This window comes from Balaenoptera physalus (assembly GCF_965194825.1).
Source record: "Balaenoptera physalus genome assembly, chromosome: 6".
Classification (NCBI taxonomy): domain Eukaryota; kingdom Metazoa; phylum Chordata; class Mammalia; order Artiodactyla; family Balaenopteridae; genus Balaenoptera; species Balaenoptera physalus.
In genome coordinates this window covers 96,271,830-96,293,694 of record NC_138885.1, presented here as the reverse complement: position 1 = coordinate 96,293,694, position 21,865 = coordinate 96,271,830, and the positions used below count along the sequence as shown (strand labels likewise).

Sequence of the window (21,865 nt, the reverse complement as noted above, 5' to 3'; positions counted from 1 at the left end):
TTCCTTAAAAGAAAGTTTTTTGTTTGTTTGTTTTTAATCATCATAGTGGAACTTTTAGGAGTCAGTGTGTTAGGAAGGAAATGACCCTGCTTCTCCAAATAACAGAAATCACAATGGCCATAAATCACAATGGGAGACTCATGTTAGAAGCTCATGAGCAAAATAGACTCCTTCAGAAGTATATTCTGAGAAATAAAGATGATAAGCTCAAACTATTATCATTTTTCTATTATTAGTAGTTGGGTTGGTTCTTTAGCTTTTATAGATAATAAAATTTATACTTACTAAGCACAAGTTAGGGAAGAAACAAATTTTATGTAGAACTCGAAAAATTAAATGATTTCAGTGTATTTTATTCCTAACTTAAAAAAAACCCCAGATATCCTCTTGAACCGCTCTCAGCAACTCTTCTCAAGTTGCACGGCCAAGTTTGCAGACGGACAGCAGTGCTCTGTGCCCGTGTTTGACATTACACACCAGACACCTCTGTGTGAAGAACATGCCAAAAAGATGGTAAGTTCAAATTTTATTTTCTGCAACAGAGGCGTTCAAAGTTTATATATATATATTTTAAATTGTACTGAAGTATAGTTGATTTACAATGTTGTGTTCATTTCTTCTGTACAGCAAAGTGACTCAGTTATACATATATGTATATACATACTCTTTTTCATATTCTTTTTCATTATGGTTTTCACAGGATATTGAATGCAGTTCCCTGTGCTGTACAGTAGGAACTTGTTTATCCATCCTATATATAATAGCTTGAGGCTTTCAAAGTTTTGATAGCTGTCCAGAGTAGGAAATATTGTATGACTTAGTACAAACTATATATGTATGTAAATCACTGAAACAAGTTTTGTGAAACAGTACTCTTTTAGTACCTCATATTTTGTAGTCTCTTCTATTTCACTAAAAAAAAAAAAAAAAAATGCTGGTCATAACCTATTGAATTAATTTTATACCCTCACTGAAAAAAAAACACCGTTCTAGAAAGTATTTAGTAGTTAGTTAGATGTGGTCATTGTGTTTATTATCTATACCTAGTCTATACTTCTCTTCTCCTCAAGATACATTTTCTTATACATAGGCAGATTTCCCAAGATCTTTCTTTGCTCCATTTCTCTAGGATTTTGCTTTTCTTATATATAATTCTGCGAACGTCTTGGATATTTGATGAAATTTCAGCCAAAAGCCAACCCTTATTTATAATTCCACTGGACTTAATTATTGCTTTAGTTAATGCTGGTAGCGTAAGCCCTAATTAATTCAGAATAATTTGGAGAGAAAAGTCTGAATTAGTGAACTACCTGAATTATGTAATCACTTAAAATAAATGCATTTCACCCATCAGGCACTTACTGAGTTGTTCTGCTATTTGCAAGGTATTGTGCTAGGCACCAATGTATTAAAAAGTTGAATAAGACAACTCTTACCTGCTATGAGCATATTTTAGTTTGCAGGGATGCATCAGGGTAACCAAGTGGCCATTGGACAGGACTTAGTAGTGTAACACTGTGGTCCTGGCTTTGCCACTAGCTATATGTATAACATGGACTATTGAGTCATCCTTTCTAGACCTCAGTTGCCGTGTATGAAGTTTACCGGCTTCTTCTCTAAGAACCTGTTTTGTTTTCTAGATTTCCTTTATGGACCATATATTTTGAAAAGTTGTATACTGAACTACGTATACAAATATTGAATAATTACTTTCCCATTTTAATTTAAAAACATTTAAAATATAGACATTTTTGTTAGCTTATTGAGGTTTTATCACGGTTAAAGAATGACTTCCATATGTTTTTTGAACCACTTTTGTGGACCTTCACTGATGATTTCACAGACCCTTGGTAATACGGGCACTGTAGCTTTCAAACCACTGAAGTAAATGATCCTGGTTGTAAATGTTGGTTTTAAAGTTATACCATTCCATCATACTTCTAATAAGACTAGGAAAATATTGTTAGATAGGGAGGCTGTACTTTAGGATCTGCTTTATTGATTTAGTGAGTTGATGATTAGTATAACGGTTTTTATGTGAATGCTTCTAAAGAAATTGAAAGCAGTTTATACTTTTCAGCTGGTTAAACATTCCTACTTAGGTAGATTCAGCCAGGCAACAGAAGGTTGAATTAGTATAATAAAATTAGTCATCAAATAATATATATTTTATATAATAATGCAAAATAAAAATACAGTATAAAATAATATTAATCAGGTTTTTAAAAGTTATTTTCAATGCAAAGTTTCTATAATACGATACAGATGGCTTTCTCTCTGAAGGCAGTTATAGAATCTGACACTAGTTTGAGCTATTTTTAAGTTAAAAATTACATAAGAGTAGAGCAAACACTTGTATTCCATCCGTCCCCCAGTGAGAGACTAACACTGGGTGATAAAAACTGTGCAAATCTCATGGCTCTACTTTCAGACTATATCTTGAATTCACACACATTTTACCAACTTCGCTGCTACCATTTTAGCCTTGGCTACCATCATCTTTGCCTACATTATTGTAATAGTCTGCTAATTAGTCTCCCTTCTTCCTGCCATGCCCACTGTGCCCGGATGTGTTGCTCACGTATCAGCCAGGGTAGACTATGCGTGTGGGTCCCACTGTCTTTGAATTTACATACAGTAAAGTTCACTCTTTTTAGTGTTCAGTACTATGAATTTTGACATGCATACAGATACATAATCAAGATACGGAATCATTCCGTCACCCCCAAAAGTCTCTCGTGCTGCCCTTTGTAGTCAGCCCTTTTCTCTCCCCACTGATCTGTTTCCGTCCGTATAATTTTACATTTTCCAGAATGTCTTCTAAATGGAATCATTCAGTATGTAGCCTTTAGAGCAGGCCTTTTAGAATATACATCTGATCATTTTAGGTCCCTGATCAAAACTTTCCAGTGGCTTCCCGTCGCATCTAGACTCCAATCTGAAATTCTTACCGTGCCTATGAGGCACTTCCTGATCTGGCCCTGGCAGCCTCTCCAGCTTCGTCTTATACCCTCTCCTCACTTCCACAGCTCCAGCAACATTGGCCTTCTTGCTCTTTCTTAAACACTCTAAGTATGCTCCCACCTCAGGGACTTTCTGCTTGTTTTTCTCTTTTCCTGGAGTGTTCTTTCCCCAGATTCTCCATGTCTCACTCCTTCATTTCCCTCAGGTTTCTGATCAAGTGTCAGTTCATTTCTGCCTCCCCTCTACCCTGCTACTTTGTATCCTCGTACTCTACCTTATTTTTCTTCCTAACATTTATATTTGCCTAAATTATGTATTAATTCGTTTGTTTATTGTCTGAATCCCCCTACTGGAATGTAAACTTCACAAAGGCAGGAACATTTTCTTGTTCAGTGCTACTGTATCCCCAGTGCTTGGAACAAAGATGCCCCATAAGTAATTGTTAAATAAATTATCGGTTAGGCACATGGCTTGTGGGGGAGAGGGGTGAGGTTCTGAACTGGACTCAGCCACTTGACAGGACAGCCATTGGTAGAAGAGGCTAGAGCTGCCCGAGGTCCAGGCTGGCAGACAGAACGTGGTATTCAACAGGTATGAGACCATACAACAGATGGTAAGTTACTAAATGCGTTGTCCTGCATAGAAGTAGAATGGGACAGTGAGAATGCTGGGAGTGAACAGTGTTTGTAAGTAGTGTAGGTAAATGAACAATTGGCCTTATTAGGAAAGCCTCTAGGACACAGGTGCTCTCTGGAGGAGCTAAGTAAGGGAATACCAAGAGCCAGGCAGGGTCTCAGTCATGGGCACTTCTGTGTGGAGGAGCTGGCACGTTACCAAAAACGTTGCCTGGCTACACAGCATAAGCCTAAGAGAGTAAGACAGAAGCCTAGAAGCAGAACCAGTAGGACTTGTATATTCTTGGCTAGAGCTCTCTTCCTCCCTCCTGCTCAAGATTCACACTGGTCCTAGAGGGAAATCCTGGAATGGATGCCAGCACCTGGTGGGTACTAGTAGCTGCTTATTCACTATTTATTCAGTTACACAGTGGGCATAAAAAAAGGAGATGTCAAGTATTGAACCAAAAGGAATTACAGAGGCTGGGAAGCAGCCTCTTTTTTGTTGTTTTCTAAATTTGTGACTTTTGAGTCTGTAATTGTGTTTGGATTCAAGTATTTGTCTGGGACTAAACATCTTTTAGATTTCCTGAATTTATGCTTAATTTTATTCTTTCTTGCTTTGAATTTGTTTGATGGTAGTGATAATTATTAGTCTTCAGATCTTTTTATGTATTTGATTATAAGAGTTATTACTGAGTTCATCAACTCAAAGGTGACATCAATCGTAAAAACCACGATTGTTTTATATACCACCAAGAAGGAAAAAATGTTGCACAGTGCATTTCTTATCGCTTAAAATTTTTATTTTATACTTACCAAAATAGCTTTTTTAGTCTTAGATAGACATAGATATTTTTATCTTCTACAGTGCTCCTGGTTTCAGCTAATTCTTGGTGTGTGAAAGGCAGTATTTTCTACATACATCTACTATAACACAGCTTTGTCCACTTTGTGGATTATTTTCCTTTTTCATTTGGTTGTTGCTTTGCAATAAAAAGGTGGGTGGGGGGGATTGTGGTCAGTTCTTCAATAATGAATATTTGCTTCACCAGTAACAGTTTTATACACTGCCGCTTTTTGTGCCTTTCTGCATACACAGCAGTTTTTCGTCTGCATGTAAAACCAACAATGCACATACCTTCATTCAAACAACGACATTACAAAGAGCTATGACCAACTTTGAACATGTAGGCAGCACCAACTGTAATGACCATCACCTGGCTGACGGCAGTAATAATATGCCATCATTGTAAAATGCTTTCCGATTGTAGAGAGAGTAAAATGTGCATGTGGGTCTTCAGATTTAAGGGTACTAGCTGAAGAAAGCTAGTTGTAGTGCAGGTTTCTTATTCCTTCCTGGTTCTTCTTCCTTTGCCTCCTCACTTAATTGAAGCAGTTTTATAAAGCTGTGTGCCCATTGTCTTCTCTCTTTACCATGTCTCCCTGGTCCCTATAAATTATTTGAAGGACTTTTACTGTGTCACGATTTCCAGGTCTCTGTCTCCATCCCTGTCTTCCTTCCTGTGCACCAGATACGGTTTTCTCCTGCCTCCCTGGACGTCGTCACACCTCAAACTCTATCTGAGCCCAGCTGAATTCCTTAACTTTTTTCCTGATTCTGTTTATTCTGCTGTGTTCTGTATCCCAACTAATGGCATTATCCCCTAACAATCACCTCAACTAGAAATCCTGGACACATTGGAGAATTTTATATTCCCCTCATCCTCACCACATCCAAGGAGCTGTCACATCTTGAGAATTCTCTCTCAACAGGCCCTCGCTTTTCCATTCCTGCTCACTTTGCCCTCAACTATTTATCAGTCTCGTAATACTTGTTGAAATAGCCCTCTGATTGGAACTATTTCCTCCACTCACTTGCCTCTTCTCTTTATCCCTTTACGTTGCTACCAGGATAGTGAGTCCTTTTAAAACATGTACTCCTGTCATCAAAAATCATTTCCCATTGCCTATAAAATAAAGTTTAAAATCCTTAACAGAGTATTCAAAGTCATACAGAATCTGGTTCCAGACTTCTTTAGAGCTTACTTTTATATTTTGTCCTCCATTATACCCCGAGCAATAGTCATACCCAGTTATTCGCTGTCCTTTCTGTCTGTTTGTGCCATTTCCTTTAGCCTAGAATGATCTTCCCCCTTATCCCAACAACTTAAAATCCTGTTTATCCTTTAATCTCACGTAACTACAAATACAGGATTTTCCTTTTGTGTACCCTTAGAAGGTGTTTATATCGTTATTGCCCAGTTTTTTCTCCTGTATTTATGTATCCTTGTAGTCATGTTTTTCCCATGGGGGACTAAGTTCTTTGAGAGCACAAATCAAATTTTATTCAATTTTTTATGCTACAGCACCTATGACAATGCCTGTAAATGTGGGATGAGCTATATGTATATATTGAATTGATTTGAATTAAATTTTAAAATGAATTTCTTCCTCATTTAATTATCATTATACATAGTTTTAGGCACTGTATAGAATTTTAAGAGATATAAGTATTTTTTTCAGATAGTTGTTTGGTTTTTCCCAAATAATCTCAGTTAAAAAATACCCATTTATTCATTCCAAAGGATAATTTCTTGAGAGGAGATAGCTCCCGTAAAGTTCAGCACCAGCAGCAGAGGAAACCCAGGAAAAAAACCAAGCCTCCTGCACTTACCAAAAAACACAAGAAGAAGAGAAGGCGTGGACCTCGTCGACCCCAAAAACCCATTCCCCCTGCAGTGCCTCAGGGGAACCTCAGCATGCCCACCAGCGTCTCACTGCCAGTGGAGGCCTCTCACATCCGGTCAGTGATGGCGCCAGAGTTTACGTCTCCTTTACGTGTTCTGATTGTTCTCAGAACATCTGGCTTCATTTACTTTTCTAGTGTTGGAAGTAGGCTAAAGGAACCATTTGGTATATAAGCCTAGACTTTGTAGTTTTCAGTATAATTTTTTACAAAATATCTGATGGGGTTAGATCTGAAGTAAAGCTTTTGATAACCAAGAGAGCAAATGCTGATATTGGGAATTTAATCGACTACTCTCAGATTTTTCTGTTTCAACAGAAATTCCATATATGTTCCAACAGAAATATTCCATCAGAAATCTGATGCATTATTAATTTGGGCAGGGGTAGTAAGCATTTTGACCAGATGAATGAGGCTTCTGTTTCAGCTAAACATCCCAGTTTTATCTGTTTCATTTTTAAAAATTTATTTATTCATTCATTCATTCATTCATTTATTATTTATTTATTTTGGCTGCACTGGGTCTTCATTGCTGTGCGCGGGCTTTCTCTAGTTGCGGCAAGCGGGGGCTACTCTTTGTCGCGGTGCGCGGGCTTCTCATTGCGGTGGCTTCTCTTGTTGCGGAGCACGGACTCTAGAGCGCAGGCTCAGTAGCTGTGGCGCCCGGGCTTAGTTGCCCCGCGGCATGTGGCATCTTCCCAGACCAGGGCTCGAACGCGTGTCCCCTGCATTGGCACAGGCGGGTTCTTAACCAGTGCGCCACCAGGGAAGCCCTGTTTCTTTTCTTTTTTTTTTTAATTATTATTTTGACCAGATTTTAAATTCTACTAGAAAGTACTAAGACACACTTGATATACCAATTTGTAATTCATTTTACTAGTGCACCAAATTGTCATTCATTCTACTAATTTGCAGTAAAAATAGTTATCTCCAAATGGTTGTCTTCTCTTAATACATGGGTAAGCGTTGTAGGAGTGTGTAACTGCATACGGCGAGGTCTGTCGTTTTGGTTTCCGATTTCCTTCTCTTGAAGTAGGAAGGGAGACATTTTGAGTTAGGATTTTCCGTTTTTGCATCGACAGACTTGTCTCGGGGACACTGGTGTGGCGGTCAAGTGGGGAGGGGGCGGGGCCAATCGTGTCATCTTCCCCAGGAGCCCGTCCACGCCAGAGCTGAGTGCTGATGAGCTGCCGGATGACATTGCCAATGAGATCACTGACATTCCACATGACTTGGAATTGAACCAGGAGGACTTTTCAGACGTCCTGCCGCGGCTACCTGATGACTTACAAGATTTTGATTTTTTTGAAGGTATGGTCAATGTTTTGATTGGCGAAAACTGGTTTTTAAAATGAGTTTTTTAAAGGGGGAGGTAACTTTTTTGAGATATGTTTGGAGTATCCCTCCTCACGTGTAACGTCTTTCACCAGAGACGGGAAAGGTAAAGCACCAAGACTGTTTTACTCTTTTTAGAAGGTGAAGCATGTACAGTTTTTAAACTGATACCCTAGCCTTAGTGGATCAGTACGTTTGAGAGCTAGGTTTATAACTTTGTTCCTTTACTTGTTTATTATCTTTGGCGGCACCGCGCAGCACGCGGGATCTTAGTTCCCCGACCAGGGATTGAACGCGGGGCCGCGGCAGTGAAAGCCCCTAAGTCCCGACCACTGGACCGCCAGGGAAGGCACCTACTTCCGTTTATTTTTGCACAAAGACATTTTAAATTTGAATTTACTGATACCTTTCAGAACTTGTCCTCATTTTAATAGCCCACCCTGTACTTCAGTTGAAGTGCACTTTTCCAGAACAAAGTTGACTCAGTGCCGCCAGTTCTCTAGTGCTTTCAGGGGAAATCTTTCATACTCTTAGAAGGTTTCTTTCACCATTAGAAACTGCATATCTGGGGGCTGATCAGTCGAGTTCCTAACGATGGATTTTTTATATCGGAAATGAAATCAGCGAGGCCTGTGACTTCCGTTTTGTGAGGATCACTTAGAAATGGGAGAAGGGTGAGAGGGGAAGAGTAGAGAGTAACGCAGAAGCATTTCTAAAGGTAGCCGACGAAGCGAGCTGAGTGCTTGGTGTTGCGCTGAAATACGCACGTGAGTTCTGTATTCTAGGCCTCACAGCTGCCCTTCCAGCTGGAAGAGCCCAGGAGTGGAGGCACGAAGGCGGCTCCTCCCGCACAGCCTTTTGTCTCAGATGCGAACTGATTGACGTGTTTTCCGCTTTAATGACGTTAATATAACTTCGGGTAAAAACATACGTGGAATCAGATAGTCAGCCCGGGTTTTACACTGGTAACGCTTAGACTCCTAAGCACCGCGCACTTTGCTCAGATGGCTTCTGGTGGTGCTGTAAACGAACTGAAGGTGCGATTCGGGCCGGGACAGCTTCAGCCCTCACACCTGTCCTGCAGCCGAATGTTTCACTTTCTCCTTTCCATGCGATCCTTAATAGAATATTGTTAGCAATGAGTCCGCCGTACGATTTTTGTGGTCGGGGGCGCTGAAAGCTCTGCTGACTGTTGATGGCTCTCGTTTACTCAGGCAAGAACGGGGATCTCCTCCCCACCCCCGAAGAGGCCGAGGAGCTCGAACGGGCCTTGCAGGCCGTGACCTCTCTCGAGTGCTTGAGTACCATCGGGGTGCTTACCCAGTCAGACGGTGTTCCCGCCCAGGAGCTGTCGCACAGAGGAATAGGGGTGTTCTGCACAGGGACTGGGGCTTCAGGAATCCAGTCCCTGAGCCGAGAGGTAAACACGGACCTGGGGGAGCTGCTGAACGGGCGTATCGTACACGACAGTTTTCCTAGTCTAGAGCTGGATGAGAACCTGCTCCGTTCTGCTACCTTGTCTAACCCACCTACACCCCTGGCAGGGCAGATCCAGGGGCAGTTCTCTGCCCCAGCCAACGTTGGCCTTACTTCTGCCACTCTGATCAGCCAGAGTGCACTTGGGGAGAGAGCCTTCCCAGGACACTTTCATGGACTTCATGATGGCAGCCATGCCTCCCAGAGGCCACATCCTGCCCAGCTGCTGAGCAAGGCAGACGACCTAATCACCTCACGACAGCAATACAGCAGTGATCATTCACACTCCTCGCCCCATGGAAGCCATTATGACAGCGAGCACGTGCCGTCCCCCTACAGTGACCATATCACCTCTCCCCACACAACATCTTACTCTGGTGATAACATGGCAGCTACCTTTTCAGCAGAGATGCCCATCATGGCGCAGCACTTGCTCCCAACCCAACTTGAGGTGCCACTTGGAGGAGTCGTAAACCCCAGGACTCACTGGGGCAATCTCCCTGTCAGCCTCGGAGATCCCTCTCCATTTAGCAACCTTCTCGGCGCAGATGGACATCTTCTTTCCACTTCCCTGTCCACACCACCCACCACTTCGAACTCAGAGACCACACAGCCTGCCTTCGCCACCGTGACCCCCAGCAGCTCCAGTGTGCTTCCGGGGTTACCGCAGACCAGCTTCAGTGGCATGGGGCCTTCTGCTGAACTGCTGGCCTCCACCTCTCCCAAGCAGCAACTCCCTCAGTTCAGCGCAGCCTTCGGCCACCAGCTGAGTTCTCACAGTGGCATCCCCAAGGACCTGCAGCCCAGCCACAGCTCAATAGCGCCTCCCACAGGCTTCACAGCGACAGGTGCCACAGCTACAAGTACCAATAATGCATCTTCTCCCTTTACCTCCCCTAACTGAGCGTATCTGTGTGCTTGCAGGCAGGTGGGGAACCTGGTGTTTTCTATCTTGTTTTCCTCTTTATCACCCCTCTCCCCTTTTCCTAAAGAAGATTTTAAAAATAACAGATGGGGACTAGAGGAGAACTCCCTTTTCCAGTTAAGCAAGTTACCCCGCAGTGGACCTCGCTTCAGTGTTCACATGTGCTCCTTGCACTGGTGCTCATTCCCTCCTGGCAGGTCCACTCTCCCCCAGTGGTTTCCTTAGTGGCTCAGCACAGTGACTGGATAGAATCGACTTTTAGCAGCAAGTCCTAGAAGTGAAAGATACCTCAGATTACCAGTGCCCTTTACTATTTCCTAGTATTCAGATCAATGCTTTCCATTCTAATACCAGGTCTTTACATAGGTGGTTCTAAATAGAATGAGCCTATTCATCGAGTTCCTGTGTAAGAGACGGCAAATGGTGTGTAGAGGCAGATCAAGGCTCTGACTTAGCACCAACTGCTAAACATCACATGAGGCCAGGATTCCATTCCTAATTGTGATCATGTTTAATTAAAAAGAAAAAAATTAGTCTTTTGACTGCCTGTGTGTATGTGTGCACCCACGCGTGTGTTTTTGTGCAGGGCAGGAAGCAGCTGTCCCATTGTTATTTTTTTTTTCTTTCCTAATGAGTAGAAGGCTCTTCTCCTTTCCCACATCTCACAACCCTGATAAGGTTGGTCATTCTTTCCCACTGAGTTAACCGACTTTCCTGAATGGAGAAGGGTGGTGGTCTGGTGGCGTGAATAGCACAACCCTTTTCTGCTAAGTTAGCCCAGAACACAAAAAGCTGAATTCATGTCAGTGCCCTGCAGATGTCGTGAAAAGCTTGCCTGGAGGGACTGCGGGGTTGCTGCGATTCTGAGGTCTGGTGGTTGGTTATATTGCCTTTTTAGACATGCATTTGTTTCTAAATCCCTCTTCCATGGAATATATTCGCAAGATGTAATTAAAATATTTTGATGTGAAAAGCAGGATAGGTCAGATAGGTTTGGAAAGATGGGATCTGTGAACTCCTTGATCCATCTTTTGCTTTTGAATTTTTCATGTTTACAGTAGTGATTCTTTGGTAAGATTTGTAAAATGTTGAAGACACTTGTAGAATCAATGTACCAGTTGTGAAGTGATGTGTAATATCTGAAGGATACACATTTTAAAGTTTCTTTCAAAGCAGAATATGGAAATTAGACATAAATTTTACCCACCCTTTGGTACTTTTAAAATAATTTAAGTATTTAGGTTTAAGTTTGGGGAAATTTTTTTTTTTTAAGTACCAGAACTTTAGGGTTAAAAATCATATTGGATAGTTTAGTAAGTTGGTGACTATGAAATGAATATGTGAGGTTTCTTTTTACCTGCCTTCTCCCCGACCCCCGATCCCCCCCGCCCAAGGGTGGAACTAGATTTTAAAGGCATCTGTACTCTGCTTTTGCTGAGAAGTTTCACTGTCCCTTGAGATACCATTGGCTATTTATACCTGAGTCTAGTCTAATTTACATATATATATTTTAAGATGAGTAGAGAGAACATATCTATTAATGATGTGATATAATAATTCATTTGTCAGGGAATATTTGATCTTAATTCCTTTTCAATAGGTAAAGATTTGGATGTATTTTCCTACTTCCTATATGTATTCTCTTTATGCCATGCTAATTCTAACCAGTCCCTTCTTTTGAAAGCTTTTCTTTCTCTGCTTTTTAAAGGAATGATGGTAATCAGCAGGCATTATGCAGATAAAACGTGCCTGAGATTATGGAGGGGAAATGTCACATGACTGTATGAAATCATTATATGCCCTATTTTGTATTTATTGAAGTTTCTTTTTGTGGGCCAAAAATATGTTTGTAATATATTTAGTTTTTTTTTTTTTTTAATCATGATAATTGATTGGAAGATTTATTTTTTAATAGCTTTGCCTTTTTTGCAGATTGAGAAATTTCTAAATTATAAAATTATGTCACAAAGCAAAATTATATTTGGTAGCACCGTAAATTTCTATTCTGAAGGGTGAGAAGAGATAATTTGAATATTTTTCACCTGTGAACCTATGTTAGTAAGCTTTTTTATTTTAATGTACTGTAATGAAATGATTATGAGTAGTTACCTCTGCTCAAAAGTGTCATTTAGTTTGCTGAACTCTTCACATCCCATTATAATCATCACGAGATAACTGTCCATTCCCAGTGATTCGATTCCGTCTCCATTGTGTACTAATTAAAGGTTGTAGCAGAGCAGCCCATTGACTTTCTTTTTTATTGAGGTAAAAGTGGTACATACACATTGACTTTCTCATCAGCCCTTCTTTGACAGTGAAGGGCAAGTCATGGGACGTCGATCTGAATTTTTCTGGCTATTTGTCCCTCGTGGTAGCTGCTTAAAATTCTTCAGTTATCAAAACTGAGTTTGCAGTAAGTTGCACATTTTATTGTTTGCAATTTTCTGTTTTCTGTGCATTTTTAAGCCCTTTTCTGCTTTCTGGTAAGGAGGCATGAAATGATCAGGAATGTTGCCAGTTACAGCTTCACACCAAAAACTTTGAGTAAATTCATTTTTGTGTAGATGCCCACGATGATAGCTGAAGAAAGGGCACCCGTAGAAAGTACCAGTGTAGGTTTGAGGAGTTAGCAAAAAAACCACTTTTTCTTCTCGTTTCGTCTACTTCAAAACAAATATCCGAGCTTGCGATTTGTTTGCTCTTGCTGTTTCTTGTGAGTCCCTTTTTGGAAGAGAGAAGAACATCTGTGAACCCAGAGATATCTGTTATGTTGTTCTTTTAGCTAATGGAGCAATTCTAGTCTATTAGTAGTAGGTTTGCTATTAATATGTAAAGAAAGGAAGGAAGTGTCTTTTACTCCAGAAATATGAAAATCAGTGTCTTTTAAAATAGCACTTATTCTATAATAAGGCAATACTGGAATCAAAAACAAATTTTATATAAGGTTCTATCTAATTAGGTGGATACTAGCTTTCATTCTAGTGTTAAACTCATGAGAAATAGTGGCAAAGAAGGTTCACTCTGTTTCTGCAGTACTTTGGGACCATTTATAAAGGCCAGTTAGATTGTGTTAATGTGATTTAATTTACAAAGTTGCTGCAGTTAATGGATACATTCTGTGCTCTGAGAATCTGAATTCCATTCTAATGTATAATATTCACTGGCTGTGATCTGTAGCATCCGAAGGAAAGATGTGTTTTTCTCCTTTACACCCTCTGCATAATTGTTAGTATTATTTTAATTAAAGTACTTAAGACATTGTTTTTCTTCTGTACAAATGGCTTAGCAATTTGCACATCTGGGTAGGTTATGTAGTTAGTAAACAATTCGCAATAGTAAATAGCAATTACATTTAACCCACCAAGTGACAGACTATGCAATGGAAAAATTTTCTAATTATCGTCGCATAGCTTATATGGCAAAGGATTATTTTTCTCTAGTAACCTACCATGTGAGACAGAACTGCTTCATAAATGACTTCCTGAGCAATTTCATGTTGGCAGGCAGTATGGCGTGTCTAGTGTCCTTCCATGAAAAGAGTATAATTTAATGAGAAGCAAATAGTAGGTATGGAGATAAAGTTGGAAAAAAATTTTTTTCTTGTCCTTAAAATTGTAGTTATTGTCTTGAGCGGTTTAAGGCTAACGAAAGCTAATACTTTATCTTTGCCAAATAGTTATTTATAAGATTTATTTCTTAAATAAGCCCAACCTCTCAACCGCAAGTTTAAGAATCATCACTTTCTGTGACTAACACTAAAGCTTTTCCTTATCAGAGCTCGTTCTCAGTCAGTGATCATAATCCACAGAGGCAAAGACAGTTCTTCGATTTGGAAGGAAACAGTGTCCGTGATACATGCAGATGCCCTAGCTGTACAATTTGCTTCTTACATGAAGAAATTTATATTTCTGTTGACCTGTACCGTTGGGCTTTTATCATTGGGCACTAGAATTTGAGCCTCTGTAGGTCACGCCCATCCTATGAATTCACTGATACCTGCCCGCAGCCCTTCCTGTGCCCCTGCATGGTGGGAGTGGCGGTGACGGGTGGTAGCTTCATCGGCAGTGCTTGTGTGGGGCACGTTGCCTTTTCTTCACATTAGTTCATAAGATTGCTGTGGATGGTATCGCAAGAAGACGAGGATGTTAACAGCACCAGGCGAACCAGTTCAAGTTACAGCGTTAGAAATTCCTTTAAGTTTTGTTTAGGTGTCTCGTTTCCAGTTTCTTCATCCTTTTTCTTTTTAGCCTTCTTTTAACAATCTATTAAATTCTGTTTTTAATCTGGTATATATAGAATAATACAGTGGTCTTTTAAATGGTCAACAGAACTCTGCAGTTTAATGAGGCAATTTAAAGGATTCCCTGGAAGAAAATGTAGTCATACCAGATCTTTCATCACAGACACCTACATCGCTCCAAGGATTTTTTCCTGACAAGAAATATATTTCTTAAAAAAAAAAAAAAAAAAAAAAAAAGAAATATATTTCTTGAGGATGGGGTGGGGGGGTGGGAATATATATGTGATAGAACGTAGCTTTTTTTTTTTTTTTTCTCTCAATACATTGAAAACAACTGAATTTTCACGGGCATTCTATAGAAAAGTAAAACAATGTAATGACTTCTTAATATTCTGAACTTTATAAAGCTTTCCAATATCATATTCTGGAGGGATCCAAAATCCATGTTCAACAGATTAAAGTAGCATTTTTTAAATGCCACCTTTCAAAAGTTGTGTAATGAGATATCAGTGAAGGACATAGTTGGATATCCGTTAAGCGTTTTCTTCTTTCCTAACCAGTGAGTTAGGAAAGAAAACATAAAACATAAATGAATAATTATGTCTCTCCTAATGACCGGTGTCATTAATGCGAAAATTGTGGGTCAAACTTAGCCTTATTTCTAAATAGCAAAAATTCTCTTTTCACTCCAGCTCTTATTTTTTGTTAGCTTTCCTCTCTGCACTGTGATACAGAGCAAATAAAAAGAAACGTGGCATTTCAGAGAGAGAAGAAGAGAGCAAACTTGGAATGACTTTTTTTACTCCAGGTTCCCAAATCTTGGGGATGTTTGGCTACTTCTGAGTGGCAGGGTTTTGGTGATCTGAAGTTCAGTCCAAAAACAGTCTTATTAGAGAAAACCTGTCTAACTCTTAGCAATGTAGGGCAGCACAGCTTTCCTTCTGTTTTCCCTTCTGCCTGCTTGCTCAGCCCACACCCGGCACTGAAGTACACACACACACACACACACACACGCACACGCACACGCACACGATCTGTACTGCTCCTGGCCTAAGAGTAATAGAATCCCCTTCTTTCACTTGGTTTTTGTTTTTGTTTGTTTTTTTAAGCTGGGGACCACTGAAGTAAGCTCTATATGCACCCAAAGTTACCCTTGGAAAAATTTTCAACATGCCATGCAGAAGGCTGTAATGCAGCTAAATGCCACCCTTGCTTTTACTTGGGGAATAGACTGATTTGCCCTGAAATGACTCCACCCTGCGTTGTTGAGGTACAGTTGGCTCCAGCCGAGGAGTGTGGAAGGGATGGGAGGTTTGGTGCTTGTGACGGTGTCTTCATCTGCTCTGAAGGGTTGAATCAGTTCCTCTCAACAGTGATAGTTCTTTTCACTGTGTAGTGTTGAGTATGTCTCAGGGATTCCTTGTGGAAATTAGGGCAGTTTTTAAAATAAGAAAATAGTTTTAAAGAAACTAAAGGTGACTCATCATTGAAGAGAGCGCAAGAAAGAGAAAACATTTGGTTTCGTAGCCCACGGTGTCTTGAATGGGACGCTTTTCCTTCTCCTTCAGGCTCTCATCTCAGCCTCAGCATACAGAATCCTTTCCCACCACGCACAGCTTTAAAACTTTTATTTAAAAATTTCCTTCCCCAATGAGCTTTCAGAATACTTATTGTAGATTTTAAGAGAAAAGGTATATTAATTTATACTATTAACATCACCTCATAAATTATAAGTTTTATACTAAAGCTGTATTGAGTGTAATGAATTATGTTGCCTATGTGTTTAATAGCTAAAAAATTATATATGAGCTTTTTTTTTTTTTTTTTTTTTTTTGACAAAACAAACTAGTGAAGCACCTTTTTACACTGGATCTCTGCCGTGTCAAGGTGTATAGCTATCCTTTGCTACCTTGCAGATATATAAAATAAAAGGATATCCTGGGGCCTCAAAACATAGAACACCTTTAGACCATTTATTACTGCTCATAGAACTGTTGAGAATGATGTATCTTTAGTAAATGATCTGTGGTTTACACTTACGATGGCTAGAAGCTTAGTTACAGGGTAAATAGAAATACATAGATCAAGTAAAGCTCCCAACTACTGTAGCTGGAATTTGTAAACTAAGTTTTTAAAACCTCTTTTATTTCCTATGGATTTATTCTTTAATTACAGTTAAGTTGGGAAGTAAAATAGAGAAAATAATAAATCTAGATGTTCTCAGTATCTTATTCAGGAACTTTTTATCCCTCCTCACTAAGGAATTCCCACTGTGACTTAAAAATAGAATTAAAGTACTTGTGTGCATGTATATGTCTGTGCTTTTACACACATGCAAAAATATACATTGGGGGCACGTGTGTGAGAGAGATGAATGTGTGCTTAGGTAAAAAGAGAAAAAGGTAACAATGTATGGTAGAAATATGATTTATTTAGTTGAGGGTATTGGAGTTACTTTCTCATCGTCTCTGTTGTATAAATACACCAAATTCTTGATTATGTTGTGTTAAAAGGCTAGCTCTGATATCATGTGCATTTTATTTTAACCTTTTGATTAACTTATGCTATGTTTGTAAAATGACTCAAGAAACAGCAGGTTCTAAGACCAGCCTCTCACTTCTGAGAGTAAAAATAAGAGAGAAACAGACCTGGACATGAGCTGTGTTTATCTATTGGGGTGATGGGACCAGAGATCAGCTGAACCTTTTTTATGTTAATACTAGATTTCTTCATCTTCTGATTTATAAGATATTATTGATCACCTTGTCTTGGTGAAATTAAGAAAAGTATAGGCCTTTTATAAAGAATGACATTTTTTAAGGGGCTGCTTTGTTTAAAGAGTTGGTGGGATCATTTCACCATGCACATTTCAAAGCTGGGTTGATTTCAGTTATTTCCAAAATCTAAAAAAAAAAAAAAAGTTACTCAGTTGTGTTGTTATTTATGAAGTTAGCATGCCCCCCAACCCCCATATTTTGGCTATACGAAAAGTTATGCTACCCTTGACTTTTTACCTGATTTATCTGGAATTAAAAAAAAAAATACATTCCTATATTTTGAGTTTTGTCTTTTTGCTATACATTCATAACTGAAGTATCTGGTGGTCTAAAATAGTCAAAGCTAGAGTTGTTATTAAATGCTCCAATCACATTTATTTTTAATATTAAAAAATCATATACTTTGAAACATGTCAAAACAACTTCTAATAATCCATCTGAATTTGTAGTTACCTTTGAAGCCTCATTCACCTTAGACAACTCAAGACCTAGGAAAGCTTTGTATGTTGTTCTTTTTACAGTTGTATTTTTTGCAGCATCTCCCAGTTTCACTCACTCTTGCTTTATAGGTTTTTAAAATCTGCGTATTTCTTGTACATATGCATGCAAATGAAAGAAGGGAGGTTGTATTGGTGCCATTTCTCCCTTCAGTTACTATGGGATTTGCTAGAATAAATTCCCCCTGATTGAAGGGTGAAAATAGACCCTTTTGTGTATATCTGTACAGAGATGTGTATATGGGATGTGGTGGCACTTTGCTGAATGTGAACTTGCCTTGTCAGTGGAAAGATTGAGAAGTATCATGTTTATTTATACATTTGTATAAATCTATATATACACGTATGTATATGTGTGTGTATAGATAAATATATATATACATATATTTCCCTAAAGTGTGTGTATAATAGATAAACAGCCTTTGTTAAGCAAGATTATACGTCTATGGAAAATTCTGGATTATTCTATAAGCAAGAAGAGGTGACAGTCTAGGGTAATCGTCAGAGCACACAAAGATGGAAGTCCTTAGGATTATAGTCTTGTTGATGAGTTCCTCTTAGAACTGTACTTACTTGCCAGTCTCACTATTCTTCATCTTCATTACCTTCTAAGTCAATCTCTCACCATTTAAAAATCACACTTTGTTGTGTTTTTTTCCCTTTATTATGTCCTTTCTAGCCAGAATCATTTGGCTTAGCCATATTTCATTAATATTTCACTCGTTTCTTTCAAATATCTTTGTCTCTGAAATTTCCCAGAAGATAACAAATTTTGTATATGATACTTTTTATAGTAATTTTGAGAATTGGGCGTCATCTTTGTCTCAAAACAAACAACCAATAAACCCAAAAACCAACATTCAAACAAGACTACTTTGAAAGTTTTACCTAGATAATTTTGGGACGTTTTACTTAAATTGAAAAAGAACATAATTACGATTTTATGATTGACATTAGTGTTAGGTTTATTTTGTCATTTATTGTCATTAATTTGTCCTTTCAAAAGTTTGGTTTACTTTGTGATTTAATCATAAATTTACCATTTTCATTTTAATGGAAAGCCTCTTGAATTCTATAACCTAAACCTCTTAAATTCTATAATTCATTTTATTCATGGTGAAACTGCTTTAATGAATTCTTGTGTAATGAGTTCTGCTATATTTCCTTTTGACTTTTCTCACAATGGTGACATTCTGTTTTAACTTTGCTGCAGCTCTCTAGAAAACTTGCATCCCTATATATTGTGCCTTTAAAGCTTTTATGCACACACAGACAAAAGTGTATATATACATGTCGGAGCATGTGTACATATACTTTCGTATATACTCACACAGTATGTCTCTAGTATATATTGTGGGAGTGGATATATAGATGTTCAAAGGCAATGAAATGTTGCTCTCTAGATATATATGTATATAAATAGTGTTGATATACTGTATATACATATGTATATGTATGAGTTTTAAATGGCAATCTTTTACATTTAGCAAAATGCTGCCCCTACTGGAATATTGTCACTGCTATGGCAGTTGTATGTAATGATTTAAAATACATTATCAAAAGTTATTTAAAGAACAGTTAAAAGTCTCATCTAAAGACGTCCACACATTATTTATTTATCTTCCTTTTCCTTTTATTGTTATTTTTATTTTTTTTAACTGAAAGGGAGACTGTCATTTTAAAAATGCCATCTGTCCCGTGAGAGGAAGAGAGCTGGAGATTCACTTGGGGAACCTTGTGCATTTTCCTCTCTCTGAAATGGAGATGTACCACAAACTAGCCTGTTTATTTCAGTCATAAAGCAATCCTAACATTTCCATTACTGTATGTCATCCACCATCTCCTAGATCAACTTAATTCACCAATTTGCCTCTTCCTTTCATTAATAAATAATGATCATTAAGATCATTTTGCCTGGGGGAAGTTAACTACTCTCTAGCTGCAGGGAAATATATCACCTAATTGTTTTTCAGCCTTGTTCAAAATTCAGCTTTGAGAGAAGGCAGCTCTCTCATGCAGTTGTCTTAAGTAGGTTTTGCATTTATTTAGTTAGAGGTCTTCCCAGACTTTTTTTTTTTTTTTTTTAAGAACTCCAAGTCTGCATGCACTCGACCTAGATTTGATTCTTAACTCCCCACAGCTTCAGGTATTTTTCATTAGTATATCAATTTGATACCCTGAATGAAAGAATATTAAGAGAAAACTGTTACGTATTTTATTTTGTGATGAGTTGGCAGCAGATTCCATTTCAAGACCTTATAGAGAGAGGAGTGTAGATGGACAATCCTAAATCTTCAGATGTTAACAAAAAAACAGGTGGAATAAGAGTACCCTTGAAGACTCAAATAGAGGTTGGGGTTTGAGGGATTTCACAGAGTAGCTTAGCTGAAACTTGATATCAGAAGCAGCCTTTAACAAGTCTCTTGGCAATTGTACGGTACTAACCAGAGTACTGAAGTACAGATTGAAACCAAGTTGCAGTGGGAAATCAAAGGTGAGGTCGCTTATTGGAAACCAGTAAAATGACAGGTTGCACAGTTTTGAAATCTCTTCTAACAAAGTAACTGCACGGTAGCAAGGACTAGCCGTTCTCGAAGCCTTTCTTTTTCAGTGTTCTCCTTCACCTCGGCACACAAGTATGTTTTAAGGCCATACATTAAAAATATATACAAAAAAAAAAAAAAAAAAAGCTGCTTAAAGGGAACTTACAAACTGAGAATCTTCTCTGTATTTGTGTAAATAGTGGCTGGAAGCTTAGTTATATGCACAAAAGCTAGGAGCCACTTGTTTCTGCACAGACTGTAGGAGCAAGATGAGGAGATGGGCAGATTTTGGGAAGAGGCCCCCAGTTCTGAGGAAAGGCATATCTACAGCATTGGGTGTGCTGTTGCTGGGGGAGACCACGTTTTGGGAGATGATGGGCTTTCGGTTTGTAATTTCCCTTTAAACAAGAAGAGATGGCTCACGTTTTCCATATATATCTCAATGAATGTACTGTATTACCGTTTTAAAAATTTGATGAAATAATAATGGATTGGTCTCCTTTTGTTATCTGGTCCTTGTTTAATTTGTTTAAGGGTTTTTGTATACAAAAGTTTACATTTTTATGTATATTTTTCTTGTGTAAAAACTGATGTAATATGTGTATAAAACACTGTATGTATTATCTGTATATAGTGTGACAAAATGATTTTTCTTTCTTTCTTTTGGATGTATTAATAAATCTTGCTGTGAAGTAGCCTTGCTTTTGGTTTAATTTCTTTTGCCTGGATATTGATGGAAGCTGCTAATCCAGGGTAGGTATTTTTCCCCTTTGTTATTTAAATAGAGTGTGTATGTATGTGTGTGTGTGTGTATATATATATATATATATATATATATTACCTTATATTTTGTCAAGAACCCCGGGGGGCTATATTCATGGTACTTTATGGTTAACAATGATTAATATTTGTGTAATAACCGTGGATCAATTAAATGCTACTCAAGATGACTTTAATGTGGTATCCAACCTTGAAATCCAACTGGAAGTTGCATTGGAAATTGCTATATGCTATAATGGAGGTCTTACAAGCCAATTTCTGTTTCATTTAATCAGGAGCCCTTTCTCTATGCATTTTCATAGTTTCACAAGTATAAGAACAAACAAAAAACTGGAAGAAACACTCTTCCTTTAAGGCAGGGGTCCCCAACCCCTGGGCCACAGACGGGTACTGGTCCCTGGTGCCAAAAAGGTTGGGGACCGCTGCTTTAAGGCATTGCCAAGTGCACTGTATCTCCTTGGAATTGAATTATTTTTTTTTTAATATGTAGATTGGAACTTTTCATTTCCTGTGCTGAGGAATTTTGTGATACAAATAGAGGCTAGGAAAAAATTCACAAAGAAAAATTAGTAATCTTCTAATCACACATTCCTCGTGTAGAGATTTATGATTTTTAATTTTTGTGGGACATTTGGACTTTTTCCTTGATTTCTGTCTAATCCAGGCATGTTTAAGATACATTCCAAAATTGTACTTTGCTTCTCTAAAAGAAATTAACGTTCTGCAACTAGAAGCAGATGACCACAGTGCTAGTGAAATGGCCAGCACTGACAGAGCTTCATTCATCCGTTTCTCTGCCTTTGAAATTGACAGGGTATGAAGAAGAATGCTTGAAATTGATCTGTCCATTTCTTCAGTTATATAGTAGTTGATTTTAAACTCCTTTTCTACTTAAGGATACTTTTCTAAATATCTGTAAATGCAGAAACTTTTGAGATTGTGCTGAGTTCTTGATTTGACTTTTT

The 21,865-nt window shown here is 38.5% G+C and overlaps 1 protein-coding gene and 1 long non-coding RNA gene across 5 annotated transcripts in view; one reads left to right on the top strand and one right to left on the bottom strand.

Moving 5' to 3' along the window:
• INO80D (INO80 complex subunit D) overlaps window positions 1-12,992 on the top strand; it is a 64,296-nt gene extending 51,304 nt beyond the window's left edge. For all 4 annotated transcript variants that reach the window (XM_082467009.1, XM_082467007.1, XM_082467006.1 and 1 more), the window contains 4 exons: window positions 380-513; window positions 6,167-6,384; window positions 7,481-7,638; window positions 8,877-12,992. In XM_082467009.1, coding sequence (XP_082323135.1) covers window positions 380-513; window positions 6,167-6,384; window positions 7,481-7,638; window positions 8,877-10,042 — 1,676 coding nt within the window. In that variant the 3' untranslated portion in view covers window positions 10,043-12,992. The remainder of the gene's footprint in view (window positions 1-379; window positions 514-6,166; window positions 6,385-7,480; window positions 7,639-8,876) is intronic.
• The window catches only part of LOC309663431, a 352,908-nt gene continuing 333,835 nt past the window's right edge, over window positions 2,793-21,865 (bottom strand). Inside the window, exon 2 of the long non-coding RNA XR_014265266.1 lies at window positions 2,793-3,217. This is a non-coding gene — a long non-coding RNA (uncharacterized lncRNA). The remainder of the gene's footprint in view (window positions 3,218-21,865) is intronic.